Source organism: Phodopus roborovskii, unplaced genomic scaffold (genome assembly GCF_943737965.1).
Source record: "Phodopus roborovskii unplaced genomic scaffold, PHOROB, whole genome shotgun sequence".
Lineage (NCBI taxonomy): Eukaryota > Metazoa > Chordata > Mammalia > Rodentia > Cricetidae > Phodopus > Phodopus roborovskii.
This window is the reverse complement of record NW_026126682.1, coordinates 4,691,193-4,715,018: the sequence shown is the minus strand read 5'-3', so window position 1 is coordinate 4,715,018 and position 23,826 is coordinate 4,691,193. Positions and strand designations below refer to the sequence as shown.

At 39.7% G+C, this 23,826-nt stretch overlaps 1 protein-coding gene across 18 annotated transcripts in view; it reads right to left on the bottom strand.

The window, feature by feature from the left end:
- The window catches only part of Adam22 (ADAM metallopeptidase domain 22), a 207,373-nt gene that overhangs the window by 69,748 nt on the left and 113,799 nt on the right, over positions 1–23,826 (bottom strand). For all 18 annotated transcript variants that reach the window (XM_051174550.1, XM_051174551.1, XM_051174553.1 and 15 more), the window contains exon 5: positions 9,592–9,674. In XM_051174550.1, the coding sequence (XP_051030507.1) occupies positions 9,592–9,674 (83 nt within the window). The remainder of the gene's footprint in view (positions 1–9,591; positions 9,675–23,826) is intronic.

Here is a 23,826-nt window from a genome sequence, read left to right as displayed (position 1 = left end):
AAACCAAGACCTACATGGGAAGAGATTTCCATTAAACTATCTTCACTAGATGGGCCTACAGATAAGTCTGTGGGGCATTTTCTTGAGTGGTGACTGACATGGGAGGACCCAGACTACTGTAGGCAGTACCACTGCTGAGCAGATCAGTCTGGGTTGTATAAGAAACCAAGCTGAGCTAGGCATTGGAGGTGAAGGCCTTTAACCCCAGCACTCAGGAGGCAGAGGCAGGTGGATCTCTGTGAGTTCAAGGCCAGCCTGGTCTACAGAACTAGTTCTAGGAAAGGTTCCAAAGCAATACAGAGAAACCCTGTCTCGAAAAACAAAAACAAAAAGCAAGCTGAGCAAGCCAGTAAGCAGCTGCCCTGCCTTGTATTCCTGCCCTGCCTTCCCCTGAAGATGGACTACAGCATTTAAGCTGAAATAAACCCCTTCTTCCCCAAGTTGCTTTTGGTCAGTGTTTCTTCACAGCAATAGAAAGCAAACTAGAATAATGTCCAATGGGAAAATGAGGTGTTTGTTTTTTTTTTTCATTGGGTTTCAATGCATGTTGTATAGGAAAGCATCATTAAATAGAAAGAAAGATTCTAAGATTATCTGCACTTAGAAGATTCTGATTCCACCTCCACCCAGGTTGAACTGAACCATGCCCACTCTCTCAGTTCCTATATACCATAGCCTAAACCTCTCTCCTCCCTATTACAGTATCCCATACCCCAGTTTCAATATAGGCTCCCTACTGGACCAGAGGCCACACCAAAACCAAAAGTAGCTGACATACAGAACAAAGAAAGAATCTTAAAAGCTTCAAGGGAAATAGGACAAATAACATATAAAGGCAGACCTATTAGAATTACACCTGACTTCTCAATGGAGAGTCTAAAAGACAGAAGTATTTAGAAAGATACACAGCAGACTCTAAGAGGCCACAGATGTCAGCTCACACTGATATACCCAGCAGAACTGTCAGTCATCATAGATAGAGAAAACAAGATAGGCCGTGATAAAGTCAATTTAAACAATATCTACCCACAAATCCAGCCCTACAGCAGGAGGCACTAGAAGGAAAACTCCAACTCAAGGAAGTTAACTACACACATGAAAACAAAGGAAATAAATATTTCACAACAGCAAAATCAAAAGGGAAAACACACACACACACACACACACACACACACACACACACACGACCACCACCAACATACAAATAAAAGGAATTAAAAATTATTGGTCATAGATAGCTCCCAATATCCATATAATAAATTTCAAAATAAAAAGACACATACTAACAGAATGGATGCAAAAACAAAATTCATCCTTCTGCTGTATTCTAGAAACACACCTGAGCACCAAAGATAGACACTACCTCACAGTAAAGGATTGGAAAAGGGTTTTCCAAGCAAATGGGCCTAAGTAACAAGCTAGTATGGCTATTCTAATATCTAAGAAAATGGATTTCAAACCAAAAATTAATCAAAAGAGACAGGGAAGGACACTTCATACTCATCAAAGGAAAAATCCAAGATAATTTTCAATTACTAACATATATGCCCCAAACATAAGAGTACCCATGTTTGAAAAGGAAACACTACTAAAGCTTGGATCACACATCAACACTTACACATTGACAGTGGGAGACTTCAATACTCAATTCTCACCAGTGGACAGGTCATCCAGACAAAAACTAACAGAAAAACACTGGCATTAACAAACATTATGAGCCAAATGTCCCTAACCGATTTCTACAGAACACTTTCCACCCAAACACAAAAGAATACACTCATTTTCAGTACTTAATGGAGCATTCTCCAAAACTGACCACATACTAAATCATAAGGCAAGTCTCAACAGATACAAGAAAACTGAAATAATCCCCAGCAATGTCTTATCAGAGCACCACAGATTAAAACTGGATTTAAAAAACAACAGAAACAGCAGAAACCCTAAAACCTCATGGAAACTGAAAGACTCTCAGCTGAATGACTACTGGATCAATGATGAGATAAAGAAAGAACTTAAAGACTTCCTAGAATTCAATGAAAATGAATGTACAACATACCCACACTTATGTAACACAATGAAAGCCTTACTAATTGCCTTCATAAAGAAATTAGACAGATCTTATACTAGCAGCATAACAGCACATCTAAAAGCTCTAGAACAAAATGAAGCAAGCTCACCCAAGAGAAGTAGGCAGCAGGAAATAATCAAACTGAGGGATGAAATCCATAAAATAGAAGCAGAGAACAACACAAAGAATTAATGAAACAATGTATATTGGGTTGTTTTGTGTGTCAACTTGACATAAGCTAGAGTCATCAGAGGAAGGAGTCTCAGCTGAGGAAATGCCTACTTGAGATCCAGCTGTAAGGAAGTTTCTCCTTTAGCCATCAATAGGGGAGGGCCCAGCCCATGATAAGTGGTGCCATCCTTGAACTGCTGATCCTGGGTTCTGTAGGAAGGTGGGATGAGCAAGCCATGGGAAGCAAGCCAGTAAGCAGCACTCATACATTACCTCTGCAACAGGTCCTGTGAGCCTGCCCAGTTGAGTTCCTATCCTGAAGTTGAGTTCCTGCTGTGGAAGTGTAAGCCAAATAAATCCTTTCCTCCCCCAACTTGCTATTTGGTCACAGTGTTTCATCACAGCAATAGAAACCCCAACTAAGATACAAAGAGTTGTTTCTTTGAGAAAAATACAACATAGACAAACCCTTATCCAAGCTAACTAAAAGACACACAGAGAATATCCAGATTAACAAAACCAGAAATGAAAAGACAGACATAACAACAGACACCCAGGAAATTCAAAGAATCATTAGGTCATATATTATAAATCTGTAACTCCACAAAGTTGGAAAATCTAAAAGAAATGGACAATTTTCTTGATAAATATTACTTACCAAAGTTAAATCAAGATCAGATAAACAATTTAAAAAGACCTATAACCCATATGGAAATAGGAGCACTCATTAAAAGTCTCCCAACCAAAACAAACAAAACACAACAAACAAACAAACAAACAAACAAAAAAGCCCAGGACCAGGTGCTTGTAGCCTAGAATTCTACCAGTACTTGAAAAAAGAGCCAATGCCAATACTTCTCAAACTATTTCATGGCATAGAAACAGAAGGAACATTGCCAAATTCATTTCATGAGGCCATAGTCACCCTAATACCCAAACAACACAAAGACTGAACAAGGAAAGAGAATTACAGACCAATCCCCCTCATGAACACAGGTGCTAAAATTCTCACAAGCTAAATAAAGATCACATCAAAAAGATCATCCACCATGATCAAGTTGGTTTCATCCCAGAGAAGCAGGGATAGTTCCACATATGAAAATCAGTCAGTATAATCCACCATATAACAAACTGAAAGAAAAAAAAACATATGCCATCACATTAGATGTAGAAAAAAAGAATTGACAAAATCCAATACCCCTTCATGATAAAAGTCTTGAAGAAATCAGGGATAAAAGGGACAACCTAAACATAATAAAGACAATTTACAGCAAGCTAATAGCCAACATCAAATTAAATGGAGATAAACTCAAAGCAATTCCATTAAAATCAGGAACAAGACATGGCTGTCCACTCTCTTCATGTATCTTCAATATAGTAATTTAAGTTTGAGCTGGAGCAATAAGGCAACAGAAGGAGATCAAGGAGATACAAATTGGAAAAGAATAAGTGAAAGTATTGTTACTTGCATATGATAAGATAGTATATATAAGCGACTCCAAAAATTCTACCAGGGAACTCCTATAGCTGATAAACATCTTTAGTGTATTGGCTGGATACAAGAATAATCCTCACTCCATCCCCAAGAAAAAAGCCAGAGCCCTTCTATACACAAATGACAAATTTGCTGAGAAAGAAATTAGGAAAATAACATTCCTCACAACAGCCACAGATAACATAAAATATCTTGGGGTAACTCTAACCAAGCAAGTGAAAGTTTTGTACAACAAAACCTTCAAGTCTTTGAAGAAATTGAAGAAGGTATCAGAAGATGGAAAGATGATCCATGCTCATGGATTGGTAAGATTAACATAGTAAAACTCACAATCTTACCAAAAAACAATCTACAGACCGAATGCAACCCACATCAAAATTCCAACAGAACTTGAAAAGATAAGACTAAACTTCATACAGAAAAACAAAAAGGCCCAGATAGCTAAAGCAATCTTGTACAATAAAAGAACATCCAAAGGTATCACTGACCATGATTTGAAGCTCTACTACAGAAAAAAACACATGATATTGGCATAAAAGCAAACAGGTGGATCAATGGAATGGAATTGAAGCCCAGACATAAGTAAATCCACACACCTATGGACTCCTGAGTTTTCACAAAGAAGCCAAAATTATACAATTGGAAAAAAGAAAGCAATTTCAACAAATGGTGTTGGTTTAACTGAATGTCTGCACACAGAAGAATGCAGAGAGATCCATATCTATCACTCTTCACAAAACTCAAGTCCAAGTAGGTCAAACACTTCAATATAAAATCAGATACACTGAACTTGATAGAAGAGAAAGTGGAGAATATTCTTGAAGGTATTGACACAGGACACATATATGGGGCCTCATAAAACTGAAAAGCTTCTGTAAGGTAAAGGACACTGTTGTGGTTTGAAAGAAAATGGTTCTCAAAGGGAGTGGCATTATTAGGAGGTGTGGCCTTGTTGGATTAGGTGTGAGCTTGTTGGTAAGCTTTAAGGTCTTATTTATGCTCAATCTATGCCAGTGAGGCAGATCACTTCTTGTTGCCTGCACAAGATGTAGAACTCTTAGCTACCCCTCCAGCACCATGTCTGCCTGCAAAATGCTATGTCTCACCATGATGATAATATCCTAAGCCTCTGAACTGTAAGCCACCCAATTAAATGTTTCCCTTTATAAGAGTTGCTTTGATCATAATGTGTCTTTATAGCAACAGAAACTGTATGGGAAAAGATTTCACCAACTCTGTATCCAATAGAGCACTTCTATCTTGTGTGTGTGTGTGTGTGTGTGTGTGTGTGTGTGTGTGTGTGTGTGTGTGAGAGAGAGAGAGAGAGAGAGAGAGAGTGAGAGAAAATAGACATCAACAAGCCAAATAATCCAATTAAAAGATGGATAGATATCTAAGATAATTTACAACAGAAAAATCCCAAATGGCTGAGAAACAAAATCTGTTCAACATCCTTAGCCATCAGGGAAAAAAGCAATTCAAAACTAATTTGAGATTCCATCTTAAACCTGTCAGAATGGCAAAGGATGTGGAACAAGGGGAACACTCCTCCACTGATGGTGGGAATGCAAACTTGTACAGGCACTATGGAAATCAATATGGTGGTTCCTCATAAAATTGAGATTTGATCTACCTCAAGACCTAGCTATAACACTCTTATACCCAAAGGACACTCCATCCCACCTCAAGGACTATGCTCATCGTAGCTTTATTCACAATAACCAGAAACTGGAAACAGCCTAGACATCCCTTAATCAAAGAATGGATAAAGAAAATGTGGTACATTTAACAATGGAGTATTATTCAGCTGTTAAAAACACAATGACAACATGAAATATGTAGGCAAATAGATAGAAATAGAAAAATAATCATCCAGAGTGAGGTAGCCTAGACCCACAAAGACAAACATGGTAAATACTCACTTAAGTGGACAGTAGGTATAAAGTAAAGAATAATCATGCTACAATCCACAGACCCAGAGAGACTAAGTAGCAAGGAGGGACCTGTGGATTTCCCTGGGAAGGGGAAAAAGAAGAGATTTTATGGGTGGACTGGCCGTGGGTAGGGCTGGGAACAGGGGACATCAGGCAGGGGTAGGATGGAGGGAGAGTGCTGGGAGGGAGGACTGGAATTGGGGGAACATTTGGGGGATGATGTGGGAACCTAGTGCAGTGGAAACTCGCTGGAATCTGTAAGAGTGACCTCAGCGAAGCCTCTTAGTGGTAGGAGATACAGAGCCCAAACTGGCCACTTCTATAACCAAGCAAGGATCCCAGAAGTGGGACTGGGACATCAACCCAGCCTCAAAACCTTTGGCCTACAATCTGTCCTGCCTGCAAGGTATGTTGAGGTAATGGTGGCACAGAATTTGTGGGGTGCCTGACCAATGTCTAATCCAAGTGGAAGCCCAGGCCACAAAAAGGAGGCCCATGCCTGGTTGGCCTGGATAGTCAGGAACCAGAAGCTGGACAACCTAGAAACCCAGGATAAAACAAAACACTACTGGCAAAAGCCTAAATAAATAAATAAATAAATAAATAAATAAATAAATAAATAAATAAAAAGTCGATGAAACAATGAAATGATTCTTAATGATATTCTGCTATGCTCATGGACAATTGCCTAGCCCAAGTGTCATCATGCAGCAACTGACGCAGACCTGCAGCCAAAGCCAAACACTAGGTGGAGACAGGGGAACCCTACAAAGGAGGAGGAGGAACAGGAGCCAGATAGGTCAAGGACACCAGGAGAACCTGGCATACAGAATAAACTAGGCAGGGCTCAACGGGGCTCACAGAGACTGAAGCAACAATCATAGACCCTGTATGGCTCCAATCGAGATCTTCCGCGTAGACACTATGGCTGTGTTACTTCATGTTCTTGTGCAACACCGAACAATAGGAGTGAGGAGTATCTCTGACTCTTTGGCCTGAACTTGGGACCTTTTTCCTCCCACTGGGGCTCCTTGTCCAGACTTAATAGGAGGGTTTGTGCCTAGTCTTATTGTAATTTGTTCAGTAGATATCCCTGAGAGGCCTACTTTTATTTTTTATTTATTTACTTTTTTCAAGACAGGGGTTTCTCTGTGTAACAGCCCTGGCTATCCTGGAACTCAATTTGTAGACCAGACTGGTCTCAAACTCACAGAGATCCACCTGCCTCTGCCTCCCTGGTGCTGGGGTGAAAGGTATACACCATCACCACCCCAACGTTCTCTTTTGTTTTAAAGGACATGGAAGAGGAGTTGCTCTGGGGAGAGGGAAGGTGGGGAAGGACTAAGAGGTGTGGAGGGAGAGGAAACTGTGGTCAGGATGTAATAAATGAGAGAATAGTAAAACAATTAAAAACTAAAAAAGAAATTCTGATTCCTCATAACAATGTGGTTTTTCTAATACAACAACAACAACAATAATAAAATAGCTGTTTCATTTGCTTTGAGGATTGACAGCTTTAGATTATAACATATAACTCTACATATGTTAAGCCTATAACAATTAATCCTTACAGATATAACAAAGTCATTACGGAAGAGTTGAGCTAAATTGCTATAAAGCTGAATTAAAATAAGACTGAAAGGAAACAGCAGCCATTCTTACAAATTTCCACAAGAGGGCAATAAACTTACATTTGATTTTTATCTTTTTTTAGGTTGTGATAACATCAAACATACATGGAATAAAATATTGCCTACTAATCCTTTGTACTTGTATAAATGAACCTTATGGACTCTAAGAGAAAAGCTTCCTAACATAATTTTTTCCCATTTATGTTCTTCAACTAAATACAGTGAATCAGAAACAAGAATAAACCTCAGTATGAACTTGGCCATTCATAATACATGAATTATGCATGAAGTAATATAGCTTATACCTAAACCATTATAACTGAGATAGCCTATCTCCTTTACTGTTCAGTAATATTCCTCCAAAATTGCTAGGAGCAACTGTGTTCAGAAGTAAAATCATGACAATAATATAGTTTATCAGTAACAAAATGTACAAAACATGCTTATACCATCTAAGAAAGCCCAGTCACAGTTGACCACAATTCTGTCAGTACTTGTAGACACATCATGGATTTTCTGTTAGTTTCACTTTGCTTAGTTTAAAGTGAAAGAATTCTTAAAGGTAGATATGAAATACACTAACTAAAACAACTGAGGCAGGACCCTGTAAGGCATTGTTCCCACCTCCCTTAAAGGGCCGACCATGGGAGGGTAGAACCCAGCTATTGTTCTTAGATTCTCATGCCGTATAGAGCCCATAAAGGGAGCTCATAGCTTCCTCCTGGTTCCCACAACACTGTCCATTTGGGAAATTGGGCAGCAAACTGAAAGACAGTGAGCACAATGCTCACACGGTGACTTGGGCTGAGAGTCTAAGCATAAGAGAGAGATAGGAAAGGCCTTTTATGTTTGTATCACTCTTCCCTCCAACATACATTTGCTGTTATAAATATCATATGGGTCAAACACAGTCTACAGCCATGCTGTGTTGAGATTAGACACACCACTTTTACTATGAAAACGATTTCAACATTTCTTTCATCTGAAAAGAAAATCAAGGCCTGTATAATTAACGAAGATGCCGTGTCTTTAATAGTATCTCCTTACTCAAGGAACACAGGTAAAATAAACATGCATTTATTATTATAAGAAGCAAGTAGGAGCTTTGCATTAAGCAGGCACAGGACCTCCCTTCTCTGGTCCCTTACTTCCCTGACAGTTTCTCTATCTGTCTAACATACTTCTCCCTAGAGCTTGGCCAGAGTTGTCGCTTGGACCACTAGCCAGACTCTCCAGCCCTTCTCACCCCATCGCCGCTGTAGATTTAAGATCTAACATTCACTGGAAGATTCTCTCAGAGCATGTCACAGGGTCCACTCCACCTGCTGCAGGTGACACACCTTTGAGATCTCATCTTTACCTGTCCTTCAGTGCCAAACCTCAGTTTGGATTTGGCCCTGGTGTTAGTTTTTCCCTTTCTCAAATAAAGCAAACATACCTAAATATACCTATCTTATTTCACAAGATGAAGACATGTTACATTTGCCCTGAGGTCTCAGAACTCATGCATGTTAAAACTGCCTCAACACTGCTACACGCCAGACACACAGTAACAGCTGATTAGATGGAAAAAGGCTACAAAAGGACAGTTAGCAAAAACAAAACAAAGCAAAAATTTTAAAGTAATTAAAACTTAGCTTACTCTGTGCAAACAAACAAACAAATAAAACAAGTCAAAAGGAATCGCATGATTCACTCTAAACAGACTACTCCGGGATGTTTTCAAGAGGCCATTAATAGAAATGGCCCTGTGAGCGTCACCGCCAAGGAAGGAATGGAGAGAGGTGTATTGCCATGTTTACCATCAGCAAGCATTCTGTGATGTGAAGGTCCTGAGAGAGGAAGCAAGGGAAGACAAAACCGCCCTCAGAGCTCTATGACCCCTCCCACGGCTGCTCAGTATCGTGCATTCCTGCTGAACACAGAGCTTCTGAGGTCATCTGCAGCCTTTGTGTTTGTGCAAAGAGCCATGAGTTTTCATCTGCCAGAATGTCTATCAATTCAAGAAACTATCACGACTCAAATCAAGGAAGAGTGGAGGGCTGAATTGGTTTTGAGGGGCTAATCATTCCCAGGAAGACAAAAGTTATCCGAGCCACTCCTGTCTGAATCTGGATGGAACTAGAAAAATTCTCCAAGTATCACTGTACAGCAGCATAATTTCAAAGCCTCTGGCTTCTGAAATGCTAACAGTTTACCAGTATATTCTGAAACTCTAAATTTTACTAGTATGCTAAACATAAAAAAGGTTACTGAAGTCACGAATGTGTAAATAATATATGTGGCACTTACTGGAGTCCATGGCATGTTGACAGGGCAACAAATGAGGCAGGGTTTCCTCGGATCTGGCCCTGGTAGTAACAATGTTCTCCTCCCTGGAAACAGAAAGAGAGGGCATGAGCCTGGCCAGCCTGGGACACCCTGCCATATTTCTTCCCCAGAAGCATTCTCACGGTGCACCTCCATATACTCTACACAGTGTTTCATCACCCAGATTGGCATTATCCAGTCAATTCCAACAGAATTATTCATAAACCTGCCTACTGAGCAGATGCCATATCAAAGGGCAGGAGTATAAAGACGGCCTTAACTTTGCTTTTATGTAAGTGTTAGAGCAGCACAGATGCTTCAATAAGTGTGTGGCCCATGCACCAGGATAGGTATAATAACCTATCTCACAAGTCCTAGGGATTCGATTCTGAGCAACATTGCAGCGGTAATTTAACATCAGCTGAGCAAAAAGAAACTGGAATCACAATATAGGTTGATTGATGTTTATTTAGGAAGAAGTCACTTATACCAGAAACTGATGACCGCTGCTGGTTTCCACACTAAGGATGCCCCTGGAAGCTCTCTGTCTCCCACCAGGAAATAAATAAGAGAGCAAGCTGGGGTCTGGGAGCCCAGACCTAGACCCCACAGGTCATGTCAGCACCTGTATCCATGCCCCAATGGGCATGGTCAGTGCAATAGGGGCAGGCCGGGATATCTTTCACTACACAGGGAAGAATAAAAAGACACAGGAGGCAGTGGGGGGCTGACACACCACTAGTTCTGAGACAAGCCTATAGTAGCTTGGAACCCTCTTCTTTTGAGAGTTCCAGTAAAATGACAGAGTTCAGTCCCTGACCCTTACTGTTGGCCAGGGCAACAGCATTTCGTGAACTCTGTTTTGGCTGAATTGTGACAGTTCCAGTAACTGCCGTAATTTGGCTTCTAGAAGTAAATTAACTTGTTCCCCTCTGCCCAATGAACCCCAAGTAATATTAAGATGTTACTGATCACCCTAACATTTTGTAAACCCCAGCAATGGTCAACTTCAGGCCAGAAACGAAGCTTTCCAACCACCTTCCCACTCTTCTAAGTGGTGTGCCTACTCATGTTATCCTTGTTCAGATCACGGTTAAGCATTCATGTGATGAGTCTTTATGGGTTCAGCTTCTAACGTGATTATGAAAAACAATCTCACAGCAAACTCGTTGATCCTCTGGCTCTAAAATCTTTCCACAATGTTCCCTGTGCCTTAGGTACAGGAATGTTTGTAGATGTGTCCATTGGAACTGGGCTCCAAGCCTATGCTTCCTGAAAGGCTATGCTTTTAAGATTCAAGGTTGTTTGCCCAACCCCAATTACAGACATAAATTTTGGATGTCTACAAATCCAGGATTCTTTCCCCAATACCACTTATGAGTTATATCTAGAATTTGTGATTTATGGACTCCAACTCTAAGCTTTCTTCTAGGCTGATTAATTTGACATTATTTCTCTTATTCTACTCTATTACTTTTAAGGACAGACTATAAATATTCTCCACTGGGCTATAAGAACAGGGAATTGTCCATATATTCCATTACAAATCTTCAAACCAACACATGGTTCAGATAGTTCTTATTTTTCTGAACACATCTGGTCATACCAGAAATCAGAACACTAGCTTCTTATAGATCATACCAATAAGAAAAAGTAAACAGTTAATGAAGTTAATGAGATGGCCTGTACAGAGAAACTTCTTTATAAATGTTGATTTCAACTCAACAGTGATCAATCCAAACACAGATTGTTTTTCTCCCTTAGAGATCTCAGAAGTCAACTATAACACATGAAGAGAGAAGAAAGATGAAATTGAAATAATTATGGTTTCAGATTAGACAAGAGGAGAAGTCAGCAGCCACTGTGCTAGGAGATAGGAGATATGCCAGTGGAGTAGGCTACAAGAAATATCTTATGAGTTATTAAAGGTCTTTTAAATGCCCACTCTGGAAACATGTGATTGTATAATTATAAGGAGGTCAAATAATTAATTCTTTTAAAAGAACATCCCTCTACTACATTGGGGGAGAGTTAGATAATTAGACAACAGAAAATAATCTTCCATTAATTTCCAATTCATAAAAAAATAGGAGTCTATTCAAAAACAGCATACAATCAGAGCCTGTCTGTATAAAAGCCTAACACTGAAAATACAGAGAGGAACTCAGTGTGGTTGACTCATTATTGAATGTTTCCATGACTTGTGAATGAGAAACATAAATAGGACAGAGAGAGACTTCCTTAGTCTGGGCTGTTACATTTGAATTTATATTGGTAGCACATGTAAAACTTCCAAATAATGGTAAGAACTCATTTTAGCATTATAAATTTATCATGCTATTTACCATAAATCAACAATTATTCAAATGATTAAGTGAGGGAGGCAGGAAGGTGATTCAACAGTTAAGAACACTGGCAGCTCTAACACAGGACTTGGGTTCAATTCCTAGCACCTATCTGGTTACAACCACCAGTAACTCTGGTTCTAAGGGATCTGATGTCCTTCTATTGACACTACAAGCACTGCACAAGCCTACAGGCAGGCAAAACACCATATACATAAAAGTAAGTAAATGAGGAAACAAAGTAATGGAGTTCATTTTCCCTCAATATGTCTCATAATATTTACTATTCCAAATGTTGATTAGGTATTTTAATTCTTTTATGTAGTTTGGGGGGGGGTGTTTCAAGACAGGGTTTCTCTGTGGCTTTGGAGGCTGTCCTGAACTAGCTCTTGTAGATCAGTCTGGTCTCGAACTCACAGAGATCCACCTGCCTCCTAAGTGCTGTAATTAAAGGCATGTGCCACCCCCACCTGGCTTCAATTTTATATTTTAAGTAATTTTCCATTATTTTTAATGATAAAAGTGCTTGGAGTTATACTGTTTATGGTAAAGAGTAAAATTGCACCCCTTATTTTACACTGTGCAAGCCATACCACCAAAAAAAATAATTTTTTGAAATAGTTTATGTCTCATATTAGGAATATACTATGTGTATACAGAATGTCTATATAAGGATTCAATTCTAATATCAATCCTAAAAGAAATGCTGCAGTCCCTATAATCCTTGTAAATATGCATGTTTTCTCTTATATTTAAATGTTAGCTTTTAAGCTTTTGAATATGTGTACTATAATCCAAATAATCACAGAAGTTAGTAAGGGACCAGAGGGGAGGAGACGATCTTCTAAGGATAGGGAAATAGAATATAGGTCATGAAGAGATATAGGGGAAACGAGAATAAAAGAGGTAAAGGGGACAGGGCAGGAGAGTGGAGTAAAGAAGGAAACATGGGGAGGAACAACTAACACTAATGGGCTTTTGAAAAACCATATGGAAACCTCCTACTGAAGAAGTTCCCTAAAATGTGTAATATATATGAGAGGAATTTAAATCAAGTCATCATATAATGGGGTAGACAATGTCTCAACCAGATATCTTATGCCACCAGGAAAAACCTCTAGTGTATGTGGGGGGCAGTTGTATCTTATTGAGTTGCTGGGCAAAGGAGTTCCATATATACTCTCCCCCTACATCACAGGCTATGGCCAATGCTGTTGGTCGCTCTCCACAGCCTGATGGTAACACCCTACTGCTGAAGTCCACATTTATTTATGTCATCAAACATGGAGAAGTTGAGCTCATGTCCAACTAGAAGTTTAACCCATGCTGACTAGCATTTGGCATTAGAAGGTCTTGCATGCTACCAGAGGAGAAGATAATTATCAACATCACTGTGACCTGTTACCAGCAACCAAATCACAAGATATACTAGTGCAAAAGTGGCACAAACATTATAGGTTAACCAACCACTTTCTCATAAGATTCAAAACCTACTCCATGAGGTGGAACTCATACCTGACACTGCGAAAGAGGCCAAAAATCCGAGACTACCTAAATCATGGACCTAGCAGAAAGCCTACTACTATTATTCTGGTAAAGGAATATAGCAATAAAATGACCCCTAATGACACTCTGCTATCCCCATAGATCAGTGCAATGAAATGACCCCTAATGACACTCTGCTAGTCCCCATAGATCAGTGCATCACTTGACTAGAAGCTTCTTGCAGGATACCGTCATTAACAAAGAGCCACAATTAGATAACATGCAAATGAGAGAGACTTTGGGTTACTCGGTCCTAAATGGGATGTCTCCATGAGACCTCTCCTCTCAAGGCTCACAGATCTAAGCAGAAGAGACGACAAAAAGATTGTAAGAGCCAGTTACAAGAGGACTTGGACACATATGAACTCACAGAGACTGTGGCAGGATTCGTAAGACCTGCATAGGTTCAAGCCAGGAAAGGAGCCAGTGCTGAGAGGAGGAAGTGAGCACAAAGTCCCACCCCTGATGATGGAGCTACTTGTAATGGATGACACCTGCTGTCAAAGGTAAAATCCACCTTTATACAATGGAATATCATTGGAGACATTGACGACACTCCAGGGCATTCCCACGTCCAGGGGTAGCAGGTCAACACAAAATGAACTTGTTTTCTTATTTTTTATCTTACTAGGTTTTTTGTTTGTTTGTTTGTTTTGTTTTGCTTGTTTTGATTTTAGTTCTTGTGGGATTTTCCTCCCTGAAGGAGAGAGGGAGAACATGAAGTTAGGTGGGTGTAGGGAGGTAAGGAGGAAATGGAAGGGTTGAGATAGGGGAAAACATGATCAAATTATACTGCATGAAAAAACTGTGAATAAAACCAACAAAAAAAATCCTTTTCAATACACAGATGGTTTTATACTATTTACTGCATTCTTCCTGATTTGTTTTTTCCTTAAAGCAATCTTGATTTACATCTTCCTATATCAACACTCATTCTTTCGATGATGGCATGATATTCCATTGTTGCAGGATGAAAAATAATTCACAATTGTCTTGTCCTAACACCCAGGTGGATACATTTTTTGCTATCATAAACAATGATGTAACACTCTTCCATGTATTTATATGTACTTGTAGCAGTCTATCCATAGGGTTAATAAATGTTGACCTAACTAGCCGAACAGCAAATGCATCTTAAATTTCAATAAATTAGACAGACAAATAAATTGTACTTCTATACACTTATACCTATTTTATACTATATATCGCGATTGAACATAAGAAACTGCATTCTTCTACTTAGTTATATGTTTTGGCATGGGTTGCCAAACCTGAGGACCAAAGTTTAATTCCCAGGGTCCACATGTTGGGAGAAGAGAATCAACCCCTAGAAATTGTCCTCTGACCCCTACATAGATGCAATGGTGTGCATGTATACACACACACACACACACACACACGCACACACACACACACACACACACACACACACACACCATGTTTTAATAACACCCACTGACTTATACCAACTTTCTCAAATCTAACCAAGTGTAAAGTTTCTCCAGACCTTCACTGATGGGAGATGCCATTAAAACCCTACTCCTTACACTTCACTAACTTTAAGGATCCAGCTGCTGTGGAAGTAGGCATTACATATCATATATGATAATCTAAGACAGATGTTGCAGGAAAAGAGAAAAGCCTGTGTATCCTCACAGAGATGGCTCTGTATCTTGCTGCCAGTCATGGTGCTCTTTCCTTCCTGACATTTTGTTCAAGAAATAAGCCCATCATGCTTGAAACTTTCTTCCTACTGCTTGACATAACACAGTCCTAATTGTGCAGATGTTTAGTGTAACAAATTAGATAGTACTATTTAAAAGAGGATCCCTACCTTTTTGTTTGTTTACTGGTTTATCTCAGAAGAAAAACACAATTCATTATGAACAAGATGAGTTGATAACACAAAAGGAAGTCACACGGCCTGGATAATAAAATGATGAAAGCCATAAGTAGGAAATCCATGGCATCAGGGTCATGGCCATTTGTCCCCTGGATCCTCAAATGGAAATTCAGTAACTTTTCCAGCTTCTAAAGGGGCCAGAGTCACATTCGCCAAATGCTTTTTCAGACCCCCTGCTTCTCCCACTTTCTCTCCCTTCCTAGATACTGCAATTTTAAAATCTGTACTTTATCTCCTCTTCTGTGTTCCTGCATGGCTCCTGCATGCTTATTTGATCAAGCAGACCATGTCTCTTTCAGATTAGCATATGCCTGATGTATATGCATATTCACAAGCATTCTTTTAAACGGAGATATACTTGTTCATCAGTAAAACGGGCATCATAGCTACTTAAGATGGCTTCTCACAAGATCAGGGGGTTCCATAATAGAACAAAATAAAATACACTAAATCCTCATGTGCATGCATGTGTGTAGGGGGAGGGAGAGATAAAAGGAGGGAAGAAAGGAAGGGGAAGTTGTATTTCCTGAGTGAGCGATGTTACAGTGTCCCCTGAGCTATGAATCTCATTCTTTGTTATGACTAATTCAAAAGCCAGATGTGCTGGTGGACACTTGGGATCTCAGCACTTAGCAGTACAAAGGCATTACGTTTGAAAGTTTCAGGCCAGCCTGAACTATATAGAAAGGTCCAGTATCAAAATGACACAGAAAAAGAGGAAAGAGAGAAAAAGGGAGGGAGGTAGAGGGGGAGAGGAAGAGAGAGGGAGGGAGGGGAGGAGGAGGGGGGAAAGGAGGAAGAGAACTGTTTGGAATAAGGATTTTTAAAAATATTTTTATTGCATTTTGGCCCTACGGACTGGACTTAGGAATTTGTATAATGCTACATCCCTATCTGTACTAGTTTTATTTTTATTGCTGAGCCTGGGAACATGTAGCAATCATCCATTAAGGAGGACTAATATCCAAGTATATAAAGAGTCCAAAATAATAGATATTAAGAAAACAAATAACACAATAAATGGAATGCAGATCTAAACATAGATTTCTCAATAGAAGAAACTCAAATGGCTGATAAAGAGCTTAAAGTGATGTTCAACATTCTTAGTCGTCAGGGAAATGCAAATCAAAACCACTTTGAGATTTCATATCATACCCTTCGGAATGGCTAAAATCAATTTTAAAAATGACAGCACATGCTGGGGAGGATGTGGAGTAAGGAGAATCCATTGCTGCTGGTAGTGCAAACATGTACAGCTACTATGGGAATCAGTGTGGCTGATTCCCAGGAAGATGGGAGTCCATCTACCTAAAGATCCAGCCATACCACTTTTGGGTATATACCCAAAGGATACTTCATCCTACCACAGAGACACTTGTTCAACCATGTTCATTGCTGCCCTATTCATAAAAGACAGAAACTAGAAACAACTTATATATCCCTCCACAGATGAACGGATAGCGAAAATGTACATTTACATATTGGGATGTTACTCGGCCATTTAAAACCTCATGAAATCTGTAGGTAAATGGATGGAATGAACAAAACATCATCCTGAGAGAGGAAACTAGACCTAGAAAGGCAAATAATGGTATGTATCCACTTATAAGTGGTTATTAGCTTTTACGCTAATGATAACCAGGGTACAATCTGTAGAACCACAGAGGTCAGGTGATGAACTAAAGGTCTAGAGGTGGACAAATAGATCTCTGTAGGACAGAAATAGAATACACAGTTATGGGTGGATGAGGGGGACTGGAATGGGAGGATCAAGTGAAGAGGGGACTAGAAGAGGAGGAGAGGGGAGGGAATGCAGGGAGAAGCAATTACAATTAAGAACCATTTGAGGTGTGGTATGAAAATATAATACAGGAAAAGCTTTGCAAAACACACACACACACACACACACACACACATATGAATGGGGGATCATGCAAACAACCTGGACTATTGCCAAGATTATAACTTGCTCTCCACAAACTGACAGAAAAGCTGTACTGCTGAAGACAACACCAACACAAGCGACTGAACATGAGAAAGTCAAGCTGCTGCTCCAGAGCCTTCATCCCTACGTTCCAGCATCTTTGGTACAGGAAGGCACTCTGCAGGCTACAAAAGATTAACAAAACACCATGCCAGCCACAAACCTTTCAAACCTGCCTGCAAGATATACTAGTGCAATGGTGGCCCAAAACTTGTGGTAGTAACCAATTAATATCTGGTTTGACTTATGGCCCACTCTGCAAGAAGGAACTCATACATGACACTATTTGGGTGACAGAGAACCTAAGACTAGATAGCACAAGGACCTAGGGTAAAACCAGCATGCACAGGGCCTGCACAAATCTAAAGCAGATGGGGTCCTAGAGCTAAAGGGAGAAGTAGACACATGCCCCATCCTTAGCTCAGAAGCTAAGATTGACAATTTGCAAATGAAAATTTAGTTTTTGCTAAGTGATTCTCACCAGGGAAACAAACTACTCTTACAGGTAGGCTGCATGCTCAGTATGATGGCCAACAGAAAACATACTTAGTGGCATCATTGGAGGTTCCCCGTCTCATAACATAACATCAGGGCTCTTTGTCTCATTTTTTATTTTCATTATATAAATACACAGGTCCTTTGCATGTATATTATGACTTCCAGTTTAGTTTTTTTTTTTTTTTTTTTTTTTTTTTTTTTTTTGCGATTCCTCAGTATGGTGGAAATGAGTAGGTCTCTGTGTATCTGTTTCATGTGAGTTTTCTTGGGCTCTTTTCTTTCTAGGTTTTCTTTTCTTTTCTTTTTGTTCTTCCATTCCAGAGGATTCATGTTTGTTTTATCTTGTTATATTTTACTTTGTTAAGCCTTAGAAGTCTGTTTATTTTTCTAATGAGAGACAGAAAGGGGTGGATCTTGATGGATGGGGAGGTGAGAAAACCTGGATGAGTAGAAAGATGAGAAACTGTAACCAGGATATAGTATGTAAGGGAGGGGCAGCTATTTTCAATAAAAAGCAAAGAAAAAGAAGAAGAGAACGAAGGAAAGAAAGTATTTCCAAATTAATGAGTTAAAATTACCTGACCAAGATTACAGATAGATGCACAAAACTTAAGTCCAAATGGATCAAAGACCTCAACATAAATCCAGCCACACTAAACTTCCTAGAAGAGAAAGTGGGAGGTACCCTTGATCAAATTGATACAGGAGACTGCTTCTTTAACATAACACCAGTAGCACAGACACTGAAATTGACAATAAATGGCATCTCCTGAAACTAAAAAGCTTTTAAAAGGCAAAGGACACAGTCAACAAGACAAAATGGCGGCCAACAGAATGCGAAAAAATATTCACCAACCCCACATTGGACTTATTTCCAAAATATACAAATAACACCAAGTAACCCTATTAAAAAGCGGGGTACAGAACTAAATAACGAATTCTCAATAGAGGAATCTAAAATGGCTAAGAGGCACTTAAGAAAGTGCTCAATATCCTTAGCCATTAGGGGAATGCAAATCAAAACAACTCTGAAATACCATTTCATACCTGTAAAAATGGCTAAAACAAAAAACACCAATGGCAGTTTATGCTGGAGAGGATGTGGAGAAAGGGGAACACTCCTCCACTGCTGGTGTGGGAGTGCAAACTCGTACAGCCACTTTGGAAATCAGTATGGCGGTTCCTCAGGAAAATAGAAATTAGTCTGCCTCAAGATCCAGCATTATGCCCAAAGGATATACATTCATACAACAAGGACATCTGTTCAACTATATTCACAGCAACATTATTTATAATAGCCAGAACCTGGAAGCAACCTACATGCCCCTCAACTGAAGAATGGATAAAGAAAATGTAGTACCTGTACACAAGTAGTAGTAAGCAGAAAAAAAAAGCAATGAAATCTTGAAATTCTCAGGCAAATGGATGGAACTAGAAGAAACCATCCTGAATGAGGAAACCTAGTCACAAGAAGACAAACATGATATGTACTCACTCACATATGGATTTTAGACATAGAGCAAAGGATTACCAGCCTACAATCCACACTTTCCAGAGAAGCTAGGAAACAAGGAGGACCCCAGAGAAGAGAAAAGGGACAAGAACTCTTAAACAAATTGGGAGCAAGGGTGAAGGGAGAGAGAGGTATGAGAAAGAGAAGGGGAAAAGAGGAGGGGAGGGGAAAACATGAGGGGTCAGGAAGACTGAGATAAGGAAAAATAGAGGAGAGCAAGAAAAGAGATACCATCATAGAGGGAGCCATTATAGGTTTAAAGAGAAATGTGGTACCAGGGAAATGTCCAGAGATCCACAAGGATGACCCCAAATAACAATCTAAGCAATAGTGGAGAGGCTACCTTAAATGCCCTTCCCTGATAATAAGACCAATGACTACCTTATATGCCATCCTAGAATCTTCATCCAGTAGCTCATGGAAGCAGAAGCAGACACCCACAGCTAAACACTGAGTTGAATTCCTGGAATCCAGTTGTAGAGAAGGAGGAGTAATGAGCAAAGGGGTCAAGACCATGCTGGGGAAAACCAAGGAACAGCTCTCCTGAGCAAGTGGGAGCTCATGGACCCCAGTCTGACAGCTGGGGACCAGCATAAGACTGACCCAGACCCACTGAAATTGGGTGACAGTTAGGAGGCCTGGGCAGTCTATGGGACCTCTGGCAATGGAACCAGTATTTATCCCTAGTGTCAAATGAACTTTGGGAGTCCATTCCCCCGTGGAAGGATACTCTCTCAGCCTAATTACAAGGGGGAGAGTGTAGGCCCTGCCCCAAATAATGTGGCAGACTTTGATAATCCCCCATTAAAAGCCTCGAGCTCCCTGGGGAGTAGATGGGGAGTAGGATGGGGGAAGCCAGAAGGGAGCATGGGAGGATGGGAGGGAGAGGGAACTGGGATTGATATGTTAAATAAGATTGTTTGTAATTTAAATTTAAAAACAAAACAAACAAAAAAACTACCTGACTAAAAATAAAATTTTCATTAAAAAAATCATGGATCCTATTGGAGAAAAAAAAAAAAAAACCCTACATGAAAATATTAGTATAGCAAAATTTTCACCCAAAAGAAACAGACAGAACTAAGAAAACTACTGTGAGATGTACAGAAGTGATAAGGAAGCATTTAATGCCACTAGGAGAGAATGAACATCACAAAACTAGGCTGATAACTCCTTGAGCTCCCGCTTAAACAAAAGTAAACGGCCCTTCAGGGACATAGCAAGCTTCACAACTGTTTTTATTATTGTGCAAGAGTTTTTCCTTTTACTGATTTCCCCTAGGTGATGTCAATTATGGAAAATAAAGTATGAAGACTATGATATGGTGGCTCCTAGCAGCTCCAGCTCAAGAGTGTCCTAAGTGACCAATTACTAGTCTTCTGAGATGCAGGACATTTCCAGAAACGTGGACTCGGCCTGTCTCCTGTATGCAGACTTGGGGACCACCACTAGATATATTAATGGTTTGTGTTTTGCTTATAACAAAAGAGAGAAAAATCTCTTTGAATTAGTTTCTTGGGTTGCCATAACAAATTATCAAAAATTAGGTAGCCTCAAGACAAGACATTTATTCTTCACATTCCTGGATCAAAAGTCTGAAGGGAAGGTGCTGGCAGAACTGGGCTTCCCCTGAAGGCTCTGAGGAAAGGAATCTTTCTGGGTTTCTTCCTAACTCCCAGTGACTGCCAGCACCTCTTCCTTCACACTAAACTTTCCCTGATTGTCTGTCACTGTGTCTGTCTGTCTGAACTCCTGCAGAAGCCTGATGGCATCTGAAACATTCCTGTTTCCAGATAAAGTCATAACCATGGGTGCCAGGGGATATGAAATCTGTGTGAATACTCTTCACCTTCTCACCTCTTCATAGTCAAGCAAATTTTTTTGATCACAATTTTCAGATATTTTCCTTCTACAAACTGGAGGTCTCTTCTGTAATACCAGGAATCTAGTGTGATCAACCTGAATCATGAACCTGTAGCCAGGTAGTGTAGTGTCTTATAACCTCGCTTAACATTGTCTCCATTGGCTGCGGAGATGCTTCAGTGATGAAGAGTACTTATTGCTTTTGCAGAGGACCTGAGTTTGCTTCCCAGTCCTCACAGCAGGTGGCTCACAACTACTCCTAACTCCAGTTGTCAGCCTCAGGCCTCCCTAGACATGTGCACATAGGTGATGCACGTAAACTCACACGGGCACACAACACACATAATAAACAAAACTAACAAATCTTTAAAAAGAAAAACAATTTTCATTTATAGGCTGGGGAGATTGCTCAGCAGTTGCAAGTGCTTGCTGCAAGGACAGAAGTTCAGATCCCAGAACCCACATCGACATAGTGACTTCTGTAAATACAGCCTGGATCAATGTATAAGGTGAAAAGCAATTGAATAAGACATCTGATTTCAACTGCTCTGAGCACATCTGCAAATAACGCACACATACACACTGACACATATACACTTGCACAATATACACTCACACACATATACACTTATATACATATACACTCACACAACATACATATGCACATATACACTTACACACATATAAATACACACATACACTTGTACACATATACACTGACACACATATACACTGACACACATATACACACACATATACAACACACATACATACACACATACATACTTATGGGGGGTTCTCTTTCCCTCTTGGCCTGTCTGCCATCAGTCCAAGAGTTAAAAGAGGCAGATGGGTTGACAGAAAGCTTTGTGTGCAGCATGAACACAAATGGAGAGAGGCCTCCGGGAGAGACTTCGATGAATCAGCCCAACTTTATTCCAGAGTATAAGGAATGGATAGGATTGGGAGCCTGGGGACAAACCCTGATTTGCATAAAAAGGCACACTCCTATCATAAGTATGTGCAGCAAGAGAGACTTCTAGCAGGGATCTGTGTCAGGGTTCAAGCTAGAGATAAGTCAGGCATCTGGTTTAGAGAGACAGCTCTCAGATAAGGGCAGTCCTTCAGGCCCAGGAACATTCTTCAGATCAGGACAGGTAGAGGTAGGAAGTTCTGCTGGAGCGAGGATGCCCATGTTTCCAAACTATTGAAAAGCTACCAGGCCATGGGGAGGCTGCAACCTCTACCAATCAGCAAAAATCTTCCAACACACACACACACACACATACACACACACACACACACACACTCTCTCTCTCTCTCTCTCTCTCTCTTTCACACATGTTCTCTTACACACACATACACACATATACATACAAACTTACACACTCAGATTTTCTCTCATACACTCACACACATACACACTCACACACACACACATTTTCTCTCTGACACACAGATTCTCTACCTCTCTCATAAACACACACTCACACAATTTACACATTCTCTCAATACACATTCCCCTTTCTCTCTCTCATATACACACATACACAATCCTCACACACATTCTCTCTCACACACACATACACATTCTCCTCCCATACACACACACACACACACTCAGACACACACATACACACACATTCTCTTTCTTTCACATACACACACACACACACACACACACACACACACACACACACACCAAAGTACTCATTCATTTTTACCAAATAATATGGGAAAGCAGATTTTGCATTAAGTCAACTAGAGATTCCAAAATTGCTTATTTTTAACTACAAAGCAGTCAAGAGAAATTATTTTTCAGTTGTCAGGTAATCATCACACGCCCACAAAAATAAAAACATCTTACAAGGCTACTGAAAACTTTAGGTTCTAAAAAAGAACTTCTCTGTAATAAATTACTGTAATACAGAGACAGTTCTCACAGGTTCACTCAGATATGGTTCTAAATTGGGAAAATGGAAAATCAATGTGGGCAGCATAACACCAACTATGTAATTATAACCTCATGAAATGATAACTATTTCCAGGAAACTTCTCTGTAATAGTATCATTTTTATAAATAATAAAATTTAAATGTGTTTCTACACATGGAGTTTTTAGCATAAAATATATATATAGTCCCTGAAATGTGATGCTGTATGTGGCATTTGAATGTGAACAAGATAAGGGCACACACAGCAAGAGAAAATTTATTTGTTATCTCTAAGGTAAAGGAAGAACACAACTTTTGTTACCGTTTTTCTTACAAAATAATGGAGGGGAGGGAAGAGGAGCTGCAACCACAATGTCACTCTTCCATAGCCTGCCTTTAAGAGGTACAAGCAGGAAGATCAGTAGAGCTCATGGCCATCCTTGGCTACATAGAAAGTTTGAGGCCAACCATGTTTATGTGAGACCCGTCTTAATAAAACAAAAACAAACAAACAATAATGGAAATATAACTATCTGAGAATCTCAAGTAAAGAAGAAAAGGAAAATTTACTTTTTTTTTTTTTTTTTTTGGTCTGCTTTTACTATTTCACTTCAATTTTACCTCCATTTTATC